Below are 17,831 nucleotides of genomic sequence, written 5' to 3' on the forward strand. Positions count from 1 at the left end.
ATCCAGGGTAGTGGGTTTCACTGGGAAATTTTCATGCGTACGCATCATTTAATTTACCCTTATTCCCCTTACCACTGTGCTCCCTGTAACCCCCATTCTTTCTTTTTTATTTAAGTAAATTTTTTTATGCATTTCCTTACATATTTACATCAGGTAAGAAAAGGTTTAGGATGAATGAAATTGAAATAACTATCATTCTATGAAATTATTCCATAATAATTATACTATAATTATGAAGCCTCACATTTCAAGACGATGTTAAAAACTCACCCAAGCACTTTGGAGGATCTGACCACTGTCCATTTTGGCATATCACCTTTGTGGAGCCCTGGGGTTTATAGAAGGCCTGGCAACTGTAGTCCACTGTCGATCCTGAAGGATATGCCCACAGTTGGAAAGAGATGATATCTCCATTGTTAATAGGTGGAGGTGGCCCACAAAAGCCTTCAGACTCTGGAAAATAGCATTTATTACTTGGTAGAAAGATATCATACTAGTTTAAATGCAATAATATGAATTAAGAGCCACACTCCATACCTTCATTATCTCATATGATAATCTTATAATACAAGTAACTGTGAAATTTCTTTCATACAATGTTATTATTAAAACATTCTGCAATATTACTCCCTTTCTTCCTAATTTTATTCACATAAAGTCTTGGGCATATATAATTTAACAAAAAAAAATTTTTTTTTGTCTTTTTGAGGCAGTCTCCCTGTAGCCCCAGCTGATCTAGAACTCGCTATGCAGACCAGGCTGGCCTTGAACTCACAGATATCTGCCTGCCTCTGCCTCCTGAGTGCTGGGATTAACGGTGTGTGCTGCTATGCCTGGCAATTTAACCAAAATTTTTATTTAAAGCATTATAGATTATTAAACCTTTGCTCTAGTCTGCCCATTTCTTGATATTCCATTTTTATTCTAAGAATTACTTTTCATTTTTATTTTCAAGGGCAGCTTTTATTGCATGCAAGTAACATGTATTTAATGGTATATGATCATAAAGTTTTACTTTTGTTCAAAATGGGTTATAATACATACTTTTCCAAATTTACTTTTTAAACTCACTATATAGGCATTTTTCTTGACAATGAAAGTTTCAACTTCATACTAAGATTGATTAGTATAAATTAAAGTTATTGATTGGTGTTACTTCACATATTACCAAAGTTATAAGGAGAAATTTGCCAAATAAGTAACTACCCTCAATAATTTGTTCTGCATTGTGTTTTATTAAATTGTATTTTAGCTTTTGCAGAGTAAGTCCTTCAGGTGGGCCTAATATTATTCTTCCTTTGGAATAAAGACCGTGTCCCTTCTTCTGGAAAGATTTTTCACTGTCTACTCACTCCTCAGTCATTCATCAACCTACAAACATGTTGAAAATGTCACACCTGGTCTCTGTTTACTGCCTCATTTCAGATTATGCCTACTCATTCCTTGGGTCCCCGTTCTTATCACTCACATTCTTTTTGAATATACATCAATTATCTTTTTACTCACTAGTGAACATCTCTAGACTAAATACTCGGTTTTTTATTTTTAGATATCTAAGTTACCAGGAATTTTTCTCAATTTCAAGCAGTCTTACTGTGAAATACACCACTCTGAAATAAATCTTTGACATTGCTTCTGGGATGCCAGTTGTGGTGACTTGGGTAAGCATTCTTAAGAGGCTTGCATGCTAAGATTTGGCTCATAGGTAGAACTTTTAGGTAGTGGGGCCTTGTGAGAGGCCATTGGGAATGTCTTCAAGGGATTGTGGGACCGTGTCTTTTTCTAATGGTGTAAGTAGTTTGGCTCTGCACTGTTCCTTCTATGATGTGTTTTCTCACTACAGACTCAAATAACGAGGCTAACCCATTATGGAATAGAGCCTGCAACACTATAAGCCCAAATCAACTAGTATGTCTCCTCAGTAGGTAACTTTATAGTAGAAATGGAAATGGTCCTCTCCAGCCTCCTCCTCATTTTTCTCCTATAACTCTCACTCCTTTTCATCCATATCTGTACTGAAGATGTCATCATGGCTGGCTCCCTTTGCCACCCTTTCATTTTTAGTTATTTAAGATCCTGTGTCATACCATGTAGCATCATAGCATTAAATTGCACCTAAATACTAACAGCTGCTAATTTTGAATTCTAGTCCTGAACAATTCCAAACTGCTCATTTGACATCTCACACTGGTTATTAAGGCTCAGATCTCTGAACTGAGCATTTAGGAGATATGAAATTTGATTTTACTGTCTTCACTCTAGAGACAGTTCTCAGGGTAAAAAATATTGAAAGACAGAATTGGTGACCTAGACAGCAATTTCAATGGTTCAGAATACATGTAACAGGTAAGTTAGCAGCTATTTTTCTTCCATTTTGTGACTAAAGCTAAGATTACTAACCAATTTTTAAACGAAATTATGTAGGTAACTACTAACCAATGCATTGTGGTAATGACTGCCAATGTCCATTTTTACATACAATATCTTTTGCCTCTGATAGTAGGTAATTTTCTTTGCATAGAACAGCTACTGTTTCCCCATCCTGATAATTCACAGTGGTTACCATATTCTGAGCATTAGGTATCTGTGGTGGAGGTGGGCAGAGTTCTGTCTTTTTTTCTACAAAATAAAGTAGTAAAAATTATTTCATTAATACAAATTAAGGAAAACAGCTCAGTAGTATAGTATTTCAGGATAATGGAACATTCAACAAATTTCTCCTCTGTTTTTCTTTCCCTCCCTCCCTTTCTCCACACACAGATACACATACACATACACACACAAATGTGAGGCTATAGTAATAAATGTAGTTCATGGTAATATAGTTTAAAGTTTCAAAATACATTTGCACAGTTAACTGCAGCTTTGACGATTCTCAGGACCTTCATTCTAACTTCCCTCCCTCCCTCCCTCCCTCCCTTCTCTCTTTCTTTCTTTCTTTCTTTCTTTCTTTCTTTCTTTCTTTCTTTCTTTCTTTCTTTCTTTCTTTCTTTCTTTCGACAGGATTTCTCTGTAACCCCAGCTGGCCTGGAACTCCCTATGTGGACCAGGCTGGCCTTGATTTCACAGAGATTCACCTGCCAAGTGCTGGGGTTAAAGGTGTGTTTTATGATACCTGGTCCCTACTCATGATTCTGTTGGTATCACTGTAAAATTTAAAATTTATCTTTTTACATTTTGTGTATTTGACTCATATGAATCCAAAAAGTAAAGACATATGACTTACACAGGTTAGAGTAAAAAAACTAACAATGGCAGCATTACAAAATGATAGCCACGACAGCTCCAATTGAGCCACCCTCTAATGACCTAATATGATAGATAGGCAGTATTTAATATTTTGCATATTTTTTGACTTTGAGTATGGCTGACAATTTTCATTGTACACTGTCTGTGCTGGACTGACAGTGCACGTATCACTGGTTGGTTGGTTTGATCTTAAAGAAGTTTTAAATGACAAATCTGGATGCTAAAGCACCATTCCCTGCAATGCTCCTTCCACTCGTTTTTGTTTTTGTTTTTCTCAGAATGGGGCTATGGTCTACTGATACTTCTCCCAAGATTACTGTGTAAAAGCAATAAATATCTTCCCCCCCCGAATATACTATCTTCATTTAAAACCAATACTGAAGGGGCTGGGGAGATGACTCAGAGGGCAAGCCACTTGCTGTGCAAGCATGAGGAATTGGATCCCCTGTACCTATAAATGCCAGGTGGGTTTGGTGGCTGGCCTGTAATTTGAACATTTGGGAGGAAAAGATTGGGGATACTCAGAGCAAGCTAGCTATCTAGACTAGCCAAATCAGCAAACCCTGGGTTCCAGTGAGAGGCATTGCTTCAATGTGTAAGCTGGAAAGTGATTGAGAAAGAATGTGGCTCAGTGGTAGGAATATACATGAGCTAACTATAGATCTATCATCTATCTATCTATCTATCTATCATCTGTCTATCTATCTATCTATCTATCATCTATCCATCATCTATCTATCTATCTATCTATCTATCTATCTATCTATCTATCATCTATCTATCTATCTATCTATCTATCTATCTATCTATCTATCTATCTATCTATCTATCTATCTATCTATCTATCTATCTATCTATCTATCTATCTATCTATCTATCTATCTATCTATCTATCTATCTATCTATCTATCTATCTATCTATCTATATTTTCTTTATGGATTCATCTTTTGACAGACATCTAGGCTGATCCTATAACTTGACTATTGTGAACAGCGTTATATAAATATATATGTGTAGGTGTCTCATTGCCTTCGTGGTTTCTTCCTTTTTGTTTTTGCTTTTTTGACACATAATCTTCCTATATGTCTATTTTCAGAAGACATGATCCTATACACCATAGACTAAAGATTCTTCTAGAAAACTCTTAACACTGATAACACTCTCAGCAAAGTAGTAATATTTAAAAAATAGCATGCAAAACTCAGTTGCTTTTCTATACAACTATAGCGAACATAATGGGAAAGAGTTAAGGAAAACAATACCATTAAAAATAACTTTTTAAAAATACCTAGAAATAAACCTATCCATGGAAAGAAAGGATGTCTACAATCAAAAGCTTAACATAAAGAAGAAAGAAATTGAAGAAGACACTAGAAGATGGAATATATGTCCTCATGAGTAGGCAGAATTAATAATGTGAAAATATATTATTTAACGTGCTCTGATAGTTCTATAAAATCCACATCAAAAAATTTCAATGATATTCTTCACAGAAATGGGAAAAACAATCTTGAAATTCCTATGGAAATACCAAATACCCCAAGTAGCCAAAACAGTCATGAGTAAAAAGACTAATAAGGGATTTATCACCGAACTTGATTTCAAAGTATACTAGAGAGGTCTAGGAAAAATATGACATTGGCACAAAAAACATATGGATCAATGGATGAGAACAGAGTACCCAAATTAAATCTACATAACTACAGCCATTTGGTTTTTGACAAAGATGCTGGAACCATATGTTTAAAGAAAAGATAGCCATTTCAGCAACAGGGACTGGCAAAACTTGGGATGTACACACAAAGGAATGAAGCTATCTCTCACCCTGTATAAAAATCAGTCCAAAGTAGACCAACGACCTTAACCTAAGACTTGAAGCTCTAGAACTGTTGGAGGAAGTTATAGGGAAAATAATATAAAGATAAACATAGGTAAGGACTTACTGCAAAGGACTCCAATGGCTCAGGAAATAAAATCAAGAACTAACAAATGGGAATGATTGAAATTAAAAAATCTTCTGCACAACAAAAGCAACAATGGAGTGAAAAGATAGCCTATAGAGTGAATAAAAATGTTTGCTACCTATGCATTTGACAGATGATTAATATTTAAAATACATAAAGAACTAAAAAACTACAAAAACCAGACAACACAGCAAATAGACTAATGGAATTAAGTTTTCAGAAGATGAAGTGCAGATGAACACCAAATGTGAAAAACGTATTCACCATCATTACCCATAAGGGAAGTGGTAATTAAAACTACACTGAGATTCCATTTCACCCCAGTCAGAATGACCCAAGAAAGTAAGTAACAACAGATGCTGGTGAGGATGCATGAGAAATACAAATCTTCACATTGCAGATGGGAATGTAAGTTTCTCTAGGAACATGAAAATTAATATAGACGTTCCTAAAAAACAATATGGCCTTATGTCCTAGCTATAGCACTCCTGAGTACATTCCGAAACCACAGAGATACTTGCCATCTATAGTTACTAAAGTAATATTTACAATAGCCACAGTTATGGAAGAATTATGGAATCAGCTTAAGAATTTGTGAACAGGTAAATGGATAAAGTAAATATGTTGTATATACACAATGAAATGAAATTGCTTGTACACATTGATAACATGAAGTCAGAAATAAGACTGTCTTGGAGCATGAAGAGGACTAGCCAGGGGCTAGGCAGGAGGAAAGGGAGGCCATGAGGGAGGCAAATGTGATCAACGTTCAAATGTGATAGACTCGAGTCTCAGAATACTTTCCACTCAGACTAAAATCTTTTTCAAAATTGCAAGTATGCGGGGGCTGGAGAGATTGCTCAGCAGTTAAGAACACTGGTTGTTCTTGCAGAAGACCTGGGTTCGAATCCCATTGCCCACATGGCTGCTAACAACTGTCTGTAACTCTAGTTCCAGGGGATCCAACATCCTCTTCTGTCCTCCGAGGGCATTGCATGACGCGGGTGTACTCACATACATGCAGGCAATACACTCATACACATAAAATAAAAATAATAAATAAAATATAAAAAAATAATAAAATATTAAAATATTTAAAAAATTGCAAGCATGCTTTAGTTAAGTTTACAATGTGCAGTTTTACTTTTATTTCTGAATGTCATTGACTACTGAGTTTTGATATACTTCTAGAGCTCTTTACTTTTTCTTTTCAGGCTATCAGAGACTGTGTAGAATAGGATAAAAATGGCTTTACTCCATTGTCTTTACCAGAAAGTCAGTGATTTTAGAGGAGAATATTTGTCTGAAAAGAGGATTGTGAATAATTACCAAATTTGTGTTCAGCTGAAAACTTATATGCCACAGTAAATATTAGAGAAAAAGTTTAAAGAATTTTCAGGATCAACAAAATGGTTCAAACAAATCTTACCTATGCAGTCTGGTTCAGGTTCCCATTTCCCATTAATGCAGACTGTTTGCTTGTATTTGTATGTTCCAGAACATTTATAATTTATTCTGGCATTATGATTAAATTCAGTCAGATGTGGTCTGATGACTGTTCTTGTTCCAAGCTTTGATCGTTCACACTTCCTAAGCTCATGTGTAGCTATGAAATCAATGTATTAATTAATGACAGGAATATTAAGCACAAACTAAACTCTCAAAAATATTTGAAATATTAATAGCATATTATGTTTGATGCTTTTCATAAGTATCACAAAAATTATTCCTGGCCTCGTTTGTATGATAGGGCTATACTATTGAAAAAAATACATAAAATACTCCCCCAAATTGTATCCTATCTCTGATTGACAGACAAATATGTCAGAAAGTTGTCTGGGGAATTTAAGTGCTAGATGATTCCCTTGGTTCAGGGGTTTGATTGGAGGATACTCTTTCTGGAGCTACACTTAGCCTATTTTTTGGGGGGGGGCTTTGAAATGTCAGGAAAAAGAAAGGACAAACTTGAAAATAGTTATGCATTATGTGTCCTGATGCAATTAGAAAGCAAGATAACGACACAGCTACAGGGTGGTGGAAAAATTGGAATGAATCCATTGCTTTCATGGAGGAAATACAGAAGGATCAATAAGAAAATCTAGACTGGTGATTTATGGGCACAGAAGAACAGGTATAAAGCCAAGTGTTTGGTCCTAATCGCCAATAGATTCCAGACACTCTAGGATTTGATGGAATAAAGTATTATTTTGATTCTTGTTTCCAGAACTTTCTGAGGTAAGAATATAACAAAAATAATAAAAAAAGTTTAAACAGTAATTATTTATAGAAATAAAATATCTAAATTTAATATTAGAACTACTGTAGGAATTCAACAACATTGCTGGAAATAAAATCAGCACACACAATTATATGATATTCTTGTACATAGAAAGTATAAATTTTCAAATATGTAAATTAATGAACAATTTCATTCATTATACAAGTAAAATCCAAGGATACCTGAATAAAAGGCTGATGTATTAAATTCCTGGGAGAGTCAGTATTAACACAGTGGTGATTATTACACTATTTATAAATTTTATGTAGTCCCAATCAAAATTGTAAACAATCAAACAAAATGTTTGGAAGTATAATCTTACCAACACATGTAGGAAATTCTGTCCACGTTCCACTAATACAAGTTACAGTGTTATTGCCAATCATTGTGTATGTCTTTTTGCAAGTCAATACAACTGAAACTCCATGTTGATAGGAAGGAGCAGGATGAAGGACATAGCCGTGCTTGAGTTCAGGTAGATATCCACATGTTTTAAGTTGTTCTAGAAAAATGTAAAATATTATATATCTACTTTTAAAATATGTAAAATATATTTACATATGTATCTAGATATATGTACACAATAAAAAAGAAACTATTACACTTAAATACTAATATCTGTTTACCAACGCAAGTAGGCAAACTTGTCCACTCTGCATCCATGCATTGTATTTTCTTTGGTCCCTTCATTATAAAATTGGGATTGCAGTCATATTCCACTATTTCACCATGTTTGTATTCTTCTTTCTGTATCTCCTTAACTTTACCACTGGGGAGCTGGGGAGGAAGACCACATGATTGCACTTGCTCTGTCATAAAGAAAATGTAAACAAGTGCTTATTTATTGTCTAATCATAAGATCTAGCACACAGAAATTGACATTTTGATTGATTTAGATCATCATTACATTTTCACTGCATTCCTATTTTTCCAGCTCTATTTTTGCTGCATACATAGTGCATATACTATTTTTGTTTGCTCAAATGTTGCTTTTTTCCTTATGCATAAATTTGAGCAAATGATAGGACAAACAGTATGTGATGAATATCACATACCAATCATCGAGATAAAATGTTTGCACTTCATCCTCTTTCTCACTTGTTTTGTAAAGTATTTGATGGACAGTGAGATTTTACTCCCAAGTTCTTCAGAATGCTTATCTAATATAGAGATTTGCCTATATATTCAGAACATCTTATATTTCACAAAATTCACAATAATTTCTTAATGCCATCTTACATCCTTTCTATATTTAAATATCCTGCTTGAGCCTCCTTCCAATATTTTAGAGATTAATTTATATAATAAAATAAAATACACTGGCATTAATATAAAATCTGTTTTTTTCATCACATTGAAAAATTAAACATCGACCTTTGCATGTTGGGAAATGAGGGGACCACCCAAACTGGTAGCACTGAACTGAATTTGGTCCAACTCTTGTAAGTCTTCGTCTACATGAGAATTTCATCAGATCCCCAAGTTTGTATTTTTCTTGCTTTGGATGAGCATTTACATTTGCATCAAGAACTGGAACAGGGCATTCTTTTTCTACAAATAAAATTAAATTACATGAAAATTTGTGAAACGTTATTGGAAAATGAATTTAATAATGCTGTATGAAAATAGATGCCCTAGAAAAGCATAATATATGTTCTTACCTTTGAAAAATGCATTAACTAGCTATTGAAATCCAGTCTATATGTCTGAGGCCCTTTAGGCAAATGAGAAAATTGAGAGACCAAAAATTTGCATGAGACTCTCTTCAGGATTGTAACAGGAAAGTTCTGAGAAGTTATGCACAAAGTAAATTATTTAATTCATCATTTAACATTGTTTTAATTTATTTTAATTGTTAAATTTATTATTTGTGAAATAGAATCTGAATAGCTTTCATATCCAAACCATAAACTATTCTTCTCTATAGCAATAAAAATGAAAGTACATCATATTTATTTGAAATTTTTATAAAAATGCCTTAAACATAGATATTTGGAATGACTAGAAAATGCATGTCTAAAATTTTAAATTGAATGATGGGCTGGAGGGATAGCACAGCTGTTAAAGACTAAGGCTAACAACCCAAACATTAAAACAGAATGAAACACTCAAAAGCATGCATTTGAAGAGGGTCTTGATTTTGGGCTTTCTTTGTTCCCTTTGGAACATGGACTTTGGAATGACATAAATCTGTGTTCTTAGGCATGGTCACTCATATTTGGTTCCAGAAAATCTCTTACCACTTTGAAAAAAAGGCAAATAATTCCTACTTTTTTAAGTGAATAACGAAATATGCCTTTATTTAACTTTGAACTTTTGTTTAAGATGTAATAATTGAATATTTTAATTACAATCAATATTTGGATACAAGCATAGCACTTGTATTGTTCAAATCCAGCCACTGTCAATCAGTTCTTCCCTCTCTCCCAACCTTTAGTGGTCATTATTCGCCATTTAGGTGAACCTTTTCCTTTAACTTCTGCGTAAGAGAGAGAACATATATGGTGACTGTCTTTCTGTGTCTGACCTTTTTTTCAATGTTTTTCACTGAACTTTTGTGCATTTCATACAATATACCTCATTTGTATTTTGATCTCCTCCACTGTCTGCACCCCTCATAGCCCCCTACTGGATTTCATGCATTCTGTCCTGTTTGTTAAGGCCTCTAGAATTAAGTTTGTATCCCCAGATGATATTTAACAGTCTTCTAATTCCATCAATTTTTATTGACAGTATTCGTGGCTGAGAAATGTGGCTGGTGTGGGTGCGTTTACTTTCACAATTTCTTATTCAGTAATGGTATTGTTGGTCTGTAATAATTCTACTGAGTTTTATATGTTGCTTTTGTATCATGAAACTGTACCAGATCACCTGCAAACAAGGATAATTTGACTTCCTCTTTGTAGGCCTCTTACTAACTTTGCCTAATTCCTCTCTCTAAAACTTCCAGTACTATATTGAAGATGAGCAGTGAGTGGGTGTCTCATACCGGATCTTTCTTTTTCCCCCATTTAATTGGTGTTGGCTCTTGGTTTGTTGTATAGCTTTTATTTTGTCAAAAGGTTTTAAGAGGAGATGTTCTTTTTTTTTTTCAACTCTTTCTGCATCTATTGAAATGATCATATGATTTCTGTCCCTCATTTAAAAAAATATTTTATTTATTGTTTTTATTTTATGTGTATGAGTGTATTGCTTGCATGTATGTAAATGTACCTGTGTTGTTCAATGCCTGCAGAGATAAGAAGAGGATGTTGGAGTCCCTGGAACTGGAGTTATGGACCGTTGTTAGCCACCATATGGGTGATAGGAATTGAACCTGAGTCCTCTGCAAGTGCAGCCAGTGCTCTTAACTGCTGAATTGTTAGCCACCATATGGGTGATAGGAATTGAACCTGAGTCCTCTGCAAGAGCAGCCAGTGCTCTTAACTGCTGAGTCATCTCTTCTGCCGCAATTGTTCCTCAGTTTTTGATGTAATATGTTAATTTCTTTTTGCACTGTGAGTCATTTTTACATCACTTGGTCATGGTGAATGATCTTTTCCACGTTATTAAGATCTCTGTTCACAGGCATATTGGCCCATGGTATTCTCTTTTTTTGTTGTTGTTGAGCTGTTTCTGGTTTGGATATCAGGATACTTTTGGCCCGGTCGAATGAGTTGGACCCGTTCTCTCCCTTTCAATTCCTTGGAACATGTTGAAAAAGATTGCTCTTCACAAGCTTGATAGAAGCCAGGCATGCTGGCATACTCTTATAGTCCCACTAATTAGCAGGAGAATTATGAGTTTGAGGACAGACTGGGCTATATGGGGAGACTGTTTAAAAAGAAAGTTTAATAGAATACAGACTGATTCGACTTTTCTATGATACTGAACGACATTATTGCTGAGTCAATCTTGAACTCATTGGGTATATTTATCTGTTTTTGTCCTTATTATTCAATTTTGGTAGGTTATGTATATCTAGAAATTTATCCACACCTTCTACGTTTTCCATTTTTGGCATATAGTTCTCATAACAGTTTCAAATGATCTTTTATACTATTGATCTATCAGTTGTAATGGTTCTTTAGCTATAATTCTGTTGCTGTGATAAAATATCCTGACCATATCCAACTGTGGAGAAGAGCAATTTTTTGTCTTGCAATTCCAGGTTGCACTCCATTATTGCAGGATATCCATGGCAGGAGATTCAAACAGCTGTTTACATCACATCCACAGCGAAAAGCAAAGAGAATAAGCATTCCTGCTTGCTTGCTTGTTTACTACTCAGCTAGCTTTCTCTACTCTTCTGCAGTCCAGGCCAGTGGTGCCACCCACATTGGGCTGGGTTGTCCTACATTAATTAACAATCAAGAGAATCCCTCACAGACATCCTCAAAGGCCAACCTAGTTCAGATAATTCCTCATTAAGATTCTCTTCCAGGTGATTGTGGGTTGTGTCAAGTTGAGAGTTAACATTAATCAGCACCAAATGCCTTCTTATTTCATTTCTTATTTAGTTAACTTGACTTCTCTCTTTTTCTCCTGGTCCAGCTAAATATTTGATACTATTATTAATCTTTTCAAATGCTTTACTGTTTTAACTTTCTGTTTCATTGAACTTTGTAAACTTTAGTTTCTATTTCACTTGTTTCTACTCTTAAAGTTGTTTCTTTCCCTCTATTGACTTGGGGTTTAGATTAATGTTACTCTCCTAATGCTTTGAGATACATCCTTTGGCTATTTTTTTTAAATCTTTCTACTTTGAAAGGGAGTTATTTAAACTATACACTTCCTCACAGTACTATTCGATTTCTTCCATTGATTTTTTAAGTAGCTTATGGCTAAGTCTCCATGAATTTGTCTAGTTTCTAAAATTGCTTTGCTTTGATTTGTAGTTTTATTCTTTCTTGTTAGAGAATATGCATAGTATGTTCCAATCCTTTTCATTTTGTTGAGACTATTTTTGTTCTGGTACAAATTCTTTTCTAAGCAATGTTCCATGTGGTGAAGAAAAGGATGTGTACTCTGTATTTCTGAGATGAAACATTTTCTAAATATATGCAAGTCCATTTGAACTCTAATATAGTTTGACTCCACTGTTTCTTTACTGATATTTTGTGTGGATGATTTGTCAATTGGTAAAGTAAGATAAATATTGTATTCATGTCTCTCTCCCTTTAAATCTAACATTGCTTATGTTAAAAGATTGAGATATCTGACAATACATATATAAGTTTATCATTTTTACATCTTGTTGAAATGATCCTTTGATCATTATATGACTTTCTTCATCTCTTTTTCACATCTTCATATAGTTCTGCTTTGGCTGTCGTATGAACAGCTCTTCTTGTGTTCCCTGTGTGTAGTAGCTTTTTCCATCCTTTCACTTTCAGCCTTAACTGATGAAGTTAGTTCCTTGTAGGCAGCACACCACTGAGTCTTGTTTTCATATCTACTCTGTCTGTCCTTATCTTTAAAAAAATTAATTTAGGGAACTGGAGAGATGGCTCAGTGATTAAGAGCACTGGCTGCTCTTGCAGAAAACCTAGGTTTGAGTCTCAGCACCCACATGGTAGCTAATAACCTTCTGTAATTCCAATTTCAGGGGACCTGATGCCCTCTTCTGTCCTCGGTGGGCATTGCATGACATGGGTACATTTACACACATGCAGGCAAAACACTCATACACATAAAATAAAAAATAAATGAAATATTAAAAAATTATTTTATCTTTATTTTATGGATATGTTTTGCCTATGTATATGTAAGTGCACACATCCATATGTGCAATGCCTGTGGAGACCAGAAGAGGGCACTGGATCCCTTTGACTGGAATTACTGATGACTCTTAGTTGTCGTGTGGGTTCTAGAAATCTCTCTGGTCCTCTGCAAGAGCAGCTACTGCTGAGCCATTCTCCAGTTCCCAAGTCTCTATCTTTTAACTGGGTTTTTGTTCCATTTATAGTTAAGGTTACTAAAGACATGGGAGCAATTACATTTTTTACTCAAATTTCTTCTATTGCTTTTAAATGCCATTTGTTCTATTCTTCCTATCTTGTTTTAATCTTTGTGATTTGATGGTTTACTGTATTGATGAGTTTTGATTCTTTCTTGTTCTCTGTGTATCTACTTTGTCCATAGGTTTTGTGGTTTCATTGTCTTCTTGATGGCAGTTATTGCTTTTCCACTTCTGCATGTAGAATTCACTTAAGCAGTGTGTGTGTGTGTGTGTGTGTGTGTGTGTGAAGCAAATGTGGTGATGATAAATTGCCTTTGAAAATGAACTGGTCTTGAAAAGTGTTTCTTTTTCTTTCCTTCCTCGTTAACGATTATGGTATTCTTGGTTGGGAGTTTCTGAATTAGGAACATGTCCTATGGCATGTAAAGTCTCTGATAAGGACTCTGCTGATACCTAATGGCAGTATAATTAATGTGACTTGCGATTTTGTCTTACAGTATTTGCAATTCTACTTGTCTTGAACTTTTTGCAGTTTGACTATAACATATCATTGTGAAAAGTTTTTCAGGCTATGTCTGTTTTGTATCTTTTGATCTTTTGAAGTTGTATGCCCATATCTTTCCCAAGATTGTGGGAATTTTCAGCTATAATTTTACTGTTTGGTTTTCTGTGACTTCCCTCTCTTACTCTCCTTCAGGGGCTCCAAAAAGTGGGTATTTATTTACTTAATGGTGTTTGAAAGAGTTCTTTCTTTTTTGTTATTGATACTAAATGGAAAATTTCAAAAGATTCAGCTTCAAGTTTAATTATTCTGTTTCCTGTCTAACCCAGGCTGCTATTGAAGCTTTCAATTATACTTTTATTTGGCTTGTTGTTCATTTCCAAGATTTATTTTTCTTTTTCAAGATATGCATGTATTTCTTGAATGTATGATTCATACCATGCATTATTTTTCTAATGTCATTCTACCATCTTTCTGTATCTTCTTCAATATTGCTGGACTTCTTTATGTTATTCTTTTAAATACTACTTTTGCTTATTATTTTCAGTCATTTTTAAGGTATGTCAAAATTTTAAGTTATTTTTATTTATTTGTTTATTTATAGTTTATGTGTATGAGCATTTTGCCTGCATGTATGTAAGTGCAGCATATACATGCTATACAGCAGAGGTCTGAAAAAGGCATTGGATTCCTGGAACTGGAATTAGAGAAAGTGAGCTGCCATGTGGGTGCTGGGAACCAAATTTAAGTTTCCTGAAAGATCATTAGTGCTCTTAATTGCAGAGCCATCTCTCCAGTCCCCAATATTATTTTCTTTGAGACTGATTGTTAGAGAATTGTTTTGGAAGCAAATGTTATCCCTTCCTTTCATATTTCTTGTGCTCCGCCACTGAGATTTGTGAAATACCCACTTTTTTGGAGCATCAAAGAACAAAAAGGGGAAGACACAGAAAATATATTTAGTAAAATAACAGCAAAAATTTCCCCAATCTTGGGAAAAATATCAGCATCACTTTCAAAAGTCCAAAGATCACAAAATAGACATGGCCTGAAAAATTTTCACCCTAACATTATAAGGGCCATTTTAGAGATGGAATGATTTTTTTTTTTTTTTGCCTGCAGTGTTGAAACCTTTCCCGTACAATACAGTATGTAGAGCAAGATTGGGTGGTGGGGTTCTAACTAGTCTTCATAGGCAAATTGGGTCTATGGGACTATTCCCCTCACCCATGCAAGTATGGTGGAATGTCTGTCAAGGTTGTCAAAAATGGAGATAAGTAAGGGATTCTGACCTTCAGAGCATCATGAATACAGAACACCGCTCCTCTCTCAAGATATTGCGCAGCCTATAGCTACCTGGATTCTAGGGATTATGGGGGCATAGAAAGATCTTTGATTATTTCCCCAAGTTTCCTGAAAATCTGCAGTGGCTGTGAAACTTTCCAGTATTTAGGATCACTGACATCCACACTGATGGAGTTTTCAAGGAATTTCTTATTCTGTCTTTATTCCACAAAGGGAAGTCTCTCCTTCCCCTGGTTTGATAGCCTAGACAGCAGTCACTGGCTTGCTTTACTTCTCTCTCTGTGCTGTTATCCCTGATCTTAGACTCTTACAAGATTCCAGTCTCTCCTTTGGTGAGCTCCTGTGGCCCCCAGTCCAACCCTTCCACTATCACTTACTTCAAGAAAGAGCTATCCAATCCTGCATAGTATTGCAGCCTTTGCTCTTAACATATCTCAGCACTTGGGAAGCAGAAGCAGGAGGATCAGGAGTTCAACATTATCCTTGGCACAGTGAGTTCGAGGCCAGTTTTGACTACATAAGACCTTATCGAAAATGAAGGAGAAAGAGAAGGAGAAGGAGGAGGAGGAGGAGGAGGGGGGGAGGAAGAGAAAATAAGATTCCTTTTGTGTTGGTTTGAGGCAGAGGAGAATAATGCTATATACTTCTATTCAGCTATCCAACTATCTGGAAAAATATGCATCAAAAATGTTTCAAAGTAAACATGATCCAACTATTATCTTGGTTTTCTATATCTATTATATTCTGCCTAATTCATTAATATGTTTATAAACTCTAATTCATCAATACCTTTTGAGAAATGCTTTGAATATATATATATATTCATTTAATAATTGTTCCTTAGGGGCTGAAGAGAATAGCTCAGGTTAGGCACACTGGCTGCTTTTGAGGATGATATAGGTTAGGTTCCCAGGACCTACATGGCTATTAACAACTGTCTGTAACTCCAGTTCCAGGGGATCTGATGCCTTCTTCTGGCTCTACATGGCTATTAATAACTGTCTGTAACTCCAGTTCCAGGGGATCTGATGCCTTCTTCTGGCCTCTTCAGGCATTGCATGACATGGGTGCACTTACATACATACAGGCAAAACACACACACATAAAATAAAAATGAATAAATAAAAAAATAATTGTTCATTAATAATTTATGAAATTAGAAGTTGAGATTCAGATGTGAAAAATAAATACAATAAATTAAGCACATATCACAAAAATGCAGCTAATATTTTCTAATAAAATAAATTTTACTTATCTAGATTTATAAATTGCTGTTAACAGTTTAGTGGTTTACTAGACAGTTATTTAAGCATATATCCCAGGACTCTGACTCTCTTAGATTTTATAAAGCTTGTACACTTATACCTCTATTTTATTCTAGTATTTCACATAGAAATCCTTTCCTGGTTGTTTATAGACATTATACTTACTAATTCGAAGACTACTACTGAAAATACTTGATCTTGGCTAGTTCACGATTTTTCAAGTCTTATCCAGAGAGTTATAATTTATTCCTGTAGCTATTACACCATGTCTTAAATGAATAATGACCCCCAAAGATGTCCAGTTTTAAACCCTGAAACTTGTGATATGGTATCTCAGATGAAAAGCCAGTTTTTGCAGATGTGACAAAAGAAGCCCCAGAAAATGGAGAGAGCACTTGAACTGTCTGTGATAGCTGCAATTTAGTCACAAAGGCACTTTTAAGAGACATACAGGAATGTAAGAGTTAGAGCATGGGACCAAAGCTGAGGTGGGAGTCACTTAAGGAAAGAGCCATGGGCCAAGAAATACAAACGGAGCTGTCAAAGAGAAGACAGAGTCTTTTCTAGAGCTTCTAGATGGAGCATCATTGTTTTAGCACTTCAAATTCAAGGCTGACATCCAGAACTCTAAAATAATATAGTGTTATTTTAAGAAATATTGTTTGTGGGTAGCTGTGAGCTGGAAGATGCTCCTTTGACCCTGTGATGACAAGCCATGGGCCCGCCTCCTTCTCATACTCTGCAAAGAAGCCACTCCCCTTCCCTCTTCCAGCCAATCAGTTGAGTATAGCCGCTTGCAGGGGAAGGGCTAAGGGTATAAAAACTGGGAAAACCATGAGGCTAGCCTCTCAGCCATTTTGTAAGGCTGTCCAGAACCACAGAATTTATGTCTGGGTGTGGACTTTAAGCATCAGCTGGGAATGGGGGCGGGGTGGCACTTGCTTGTCTGTAAGTAAACCTGCACCCCAAGCTCAGTTAGTAAGTCCAATAAACTCATTAAGATTCTTCAAACCAGGGTTTGGAGAATTTTTTTCTCAGGCTGTCACAAGAACCTCGGGAGGGGGGGAATTGAATACCACGTGCACCTCTCAGCAGTAAATTTGACTTATAGTAGCATATATTAACAACAGTTAAAATGTTTTACATTTTGATTAATATGTATAGTCATTTAATGGAGATTATGATTTTACATAAGTTGCTGGTGTTATATGCAGATTTTAAGACCGTTGACTACAAATGATATTTAATAGAGGGGAAAGGAGCAAGATCAAGAAGAAAAATATCTCTACTTGTTGAAAGATGTTTACTAAACCATAATGCTGATTA

General features: G+C 35.2%; 1 protein-coding gene across 3 annotated transcripts in view; it reads right to left on the reverse strand.

The window, feature by feature from the left end:
* Positions 1–17,831, reverse strand: part of Cfhr5 (complement factor H related 5) — a 40,503-nt gene that overhangs the window by 3,558 nt on the left and 19,114 nt on the right. For 2 of the 3 annotated variants that reach the window (XM_029562798.1, XM_029562797.1), the window contains exons 6-11: positions 8,867–9,043; positions 8,119–8,301; positions 7,815–7,994; positions 6,644–6,820; positions 2,437–2,619; positions 271–453 (exon numbers count right to left, since the gene is read on the reverse strand). In XM_029562798.1, coding sequence (XP_029418658.1) covers positions 271–453; positions 2,437–2,619; positions 6,644–6,820; positions 7,815–7,994; positions 8,119–8,301; positions 8,867–9,043 — 1,083 coding nt within the window. The remainder of the gene's footprint in view (positions 1–270; positions 454–2,436; positions 2,620–6,643; positions 6,821–7,814; positions 7,995–8,118; positions 8,302–8,866; positions 9,044–17,831) is intronic. The other variant, XM_029562799.1, reaches the window with a different exon arrangement.

The sequence above is a fragment of the Nannospalax galili genome, unplaced genomic scaffold (genome assembly GCF_000622305.1).
Source record: "Nannospalax galili isolate Female #2095 unplaced genomic scaffold, S.galili_v1.0 scaffold955, whole genome shotgun sequence".
Taxonomy (NCBI): Eukaryota; Metazoa; Chordata; class Mammalia; order Rodentia; family Spalacidae; genus Nannospalax; species Nannospalax galili.